This window comes from Penaeus chinensis, chromosome 19 (assembly GCF_019202785.1).
Source record: "Penaeus chinensis breed Huanghai No. 1 chromosome 19, ASM1920278v2, whole genome shotgun sequence".
Taxonomy (NCBI): Eukaryota; Metazoa; Arthropoda; class Malacostraca; order Decapoda; family Penaeidae; genus Penaeus; species Penaeus chinensis.
The window spans coordinates 20,295,646-20,298,145 of record NC_061837.1 but is presented as its reverse complement, the minus strand read 5'-3'; the positions used below and the strand labels follow the sequence as shown (position 1 = coordinate 20,298,145).

The window sequence follows — 2,500 nt, the reverse complement described above, 5'->3', positions numbered from 1 at the left end:
CAAGTAATGGCAACGATGATGATAATTGTAACAACAACAACAATGATAATTAAGATAATAGTAACAACAAAAACAATGATAATTAAGATAATACTAACAACAACCACAATGATAATTAAGATAATAGTTGGAGAAGGTATGGTACTAATGATAAGAACAGTGCAACTATTACTAATGATAATGATGATAATGATGAAAATCATGATTACAACAACAACGGTGAAAATGATAACAATAATCAGCAACAGACATACAAACAAACATCAAACTAACCGCCTCCCCCTCTTTCCCCTCGGCAGGTGAGCGGTATCAGCACAGAGATCTTCCGCCAAATCGAAACCGTCGAGAACGACCACGATGCGTCAACGGCAGCGGCTCTCGATGCGGTGGAGCGACGAGGGGAGATGGTCGTGCGCCTGCTGGACCCGCGCACGCTCAGCAAGGGGGCGTACGACCAGGCGAAGCGGTTCTTAGCCCTGCAGGTGAGGAATTGAAGGCCGTTCGGGATGATGAGGTCAAAGGGTTTAAGGGGGTCGTGAATAAGGATGCTTATGATAAATGATGGAGATAATGATAACAACAATTAAGAATAATAGCGTCAACAACCACTACATAGTAATGAAGAAATAATAACAGTATTGACATATTTCAACTAATGAACGTATGAATGAAAATGAGTAATTCCACAATGCAAATCATAACTATCATAAGAACTCGTATAGTTCTGAAAATAGTTCTGCTTGTCATGCACTGTGAAACTATGTATTTTTGTTCTTGTTTTGTGCATTAATTGTCGTGTGTTAATGTATGTTATTGTTGTTTTCTTATAGTTCTGGTACGGTTGTTGATGTGGCTATTTTGTGCAGATCACTTCAATTCATAAATATTATGATTGCCACGCACAATTAAGTTTGAATAATAAAGGCAGTGAAGATTAGCACTGCGCGCTGCCCCTGGACGCCGGTCGAGAGGCCGGGGGGAGCGAGGTATTTCCCTCATAAAGGGGCAGCATCTGAAGCATGTGCAGAGACCGACGCCCTCACTGAGAGTTGCATTTGCCATTGCAGAATGTGAAATTTAGCGTGCAGATGGTGGAGATCGTGAAGCGGCCGGGCCAGACCCTCGGCCTGTACATCCGCGAGGGCAACGGCGCCGACCGCGCGGAGGGCGTCTTCATCTCGCGCATCGCGCTTGAGTCGCCCGTCTACAACAGCGGCTGCCTGCGCGTCGGCGACGAGATCCTGGCCGTAAACCTGGTGGACGTGACGCGCATGGGGCTCGACGACGTGGTCATCATCATGAGCATCCCGCGGCGCCTGCTGCTCACCACCCGCTCGCGGCGCGGCGGTCGAGGGGCGCCGCCGTCGCCGCAGCCGCGCCACGAGCCCAAACCGCCACCGGTAGTCGTCATCAAGAAGGAGTACGAGGAGGAGCCGCTGGACGACTCCAACAGCAACGGCGAGATGCTGCGGCTGGGCGCCATGGGCCGGCCGCCGCCGCCGCCCTCGCGCCCGCCGCCCGGCGTGCCTCCGTCGCAGGAGTCGCGCTTCAGCACGTTGCCGCGCTACCGGCCGCCCGAGAACATGTCGGCGCTGCGTCACGAGGAGCCGCTCATATACTACGGCACCAGAGGCATCCCGCCCAAGGGGCCGTACGGCGTACCCCAGCAAGGGCCCCCGGGCGTGCCCCCCGGCGCCATGGGCCCGCACGCCACCCACCCCGGCTACCAGCCCCGTAGCTCGCGCCAGGCCAGCGTGCCGCTGCCGCCGTACGGGCCGCCGCCGCGCCCGCCGCTCGGCTCCGACATCGAGCGCTACTACCAGCCGCCGCCGCCCGTCATCACGGAGCAGCCGCGGCCGCAGCAGCAGCAGCACTTCACGCCGTACGAGCGCTCGTACCCAAAGACGCTGGAGTCGTTGGCGGAGCGCGTGCACTCGTTTTACGGGCCGCCCGGGACGGAGCCCCCGATGGCCGTGCCGCCGCGCCAGGACCGCTCACGCGAGCCGCCCATGTACGGCACGCTGGGCCGCACGACCACCGTGGGGCGGCCCCGCCTGGCGCGCACGCTCAGCGACCAGCGGCTGCCGGCGACGGAGCGCGAGAGCCTGAGCGACTACGAGGGCAGCGGCCCGTCCGCGCGCCGCATCAAGGCGTCTACGCTGCAGTACCCGTCGGGGGCGCAGGTCACGGACCGCGCCACGCTCGAGCGCTACCAGGAGACCATGCGGCGCCTGAGCGCACTGCGCCAGAGGACGCGTTCGGTGGACTACGCCAGCGACACAGAAGTCACGCTGCCCCGCTCGTCGCTGCTGGCGCGGGCGAGGGGCACGCACCACGTGCCCGCCGGCGGAGCCGCAGCCGCGCGGTCCAACTCCCTGCCGCGCCACTCGCGCCACCGCGGCGGCTCCCACGTGCGCTTTGAGGCGCGCGGAGGCCCCGCGGTGAGCGAGGACGAAAGCGACGGCGCCGTCAGTGCCCCGGAAATGCCCACGGGCACCGA

At 59.7% G+C, this 2,500-nt stretch overlaps 1 protein-coding gene across 6 annotated transcripts in view; it reads left to right on the top strand.

Annotated features, from left to right (window-relative positions):
• LOC125035196 (rho GTPase-activating protein 100F-like) overlaps positions 1-2,500 on the top strand; it is a 288,107-nt gene that overhangs the window by 274,235 nt on the left and 11,372 nt on the right. For all 6 annotated transcript variants that reach the window (XM_047627431.1, XM_047627430.1, XM_047627429.1 and 3 more), the window contains 2 exons: positions 300-482; positions 1,068-2,500. The exon at positions 1,068-2,500 is cut by the window's right edge. In XM_047627431.1, coding sequence (XP_047483387.1) covers positions 300-482; positions 1,068-2,500 — 1,616 coding nt within the window. The remainder of the gene's footprint in view (positions 1-299; positions 483-1,067) is intronic.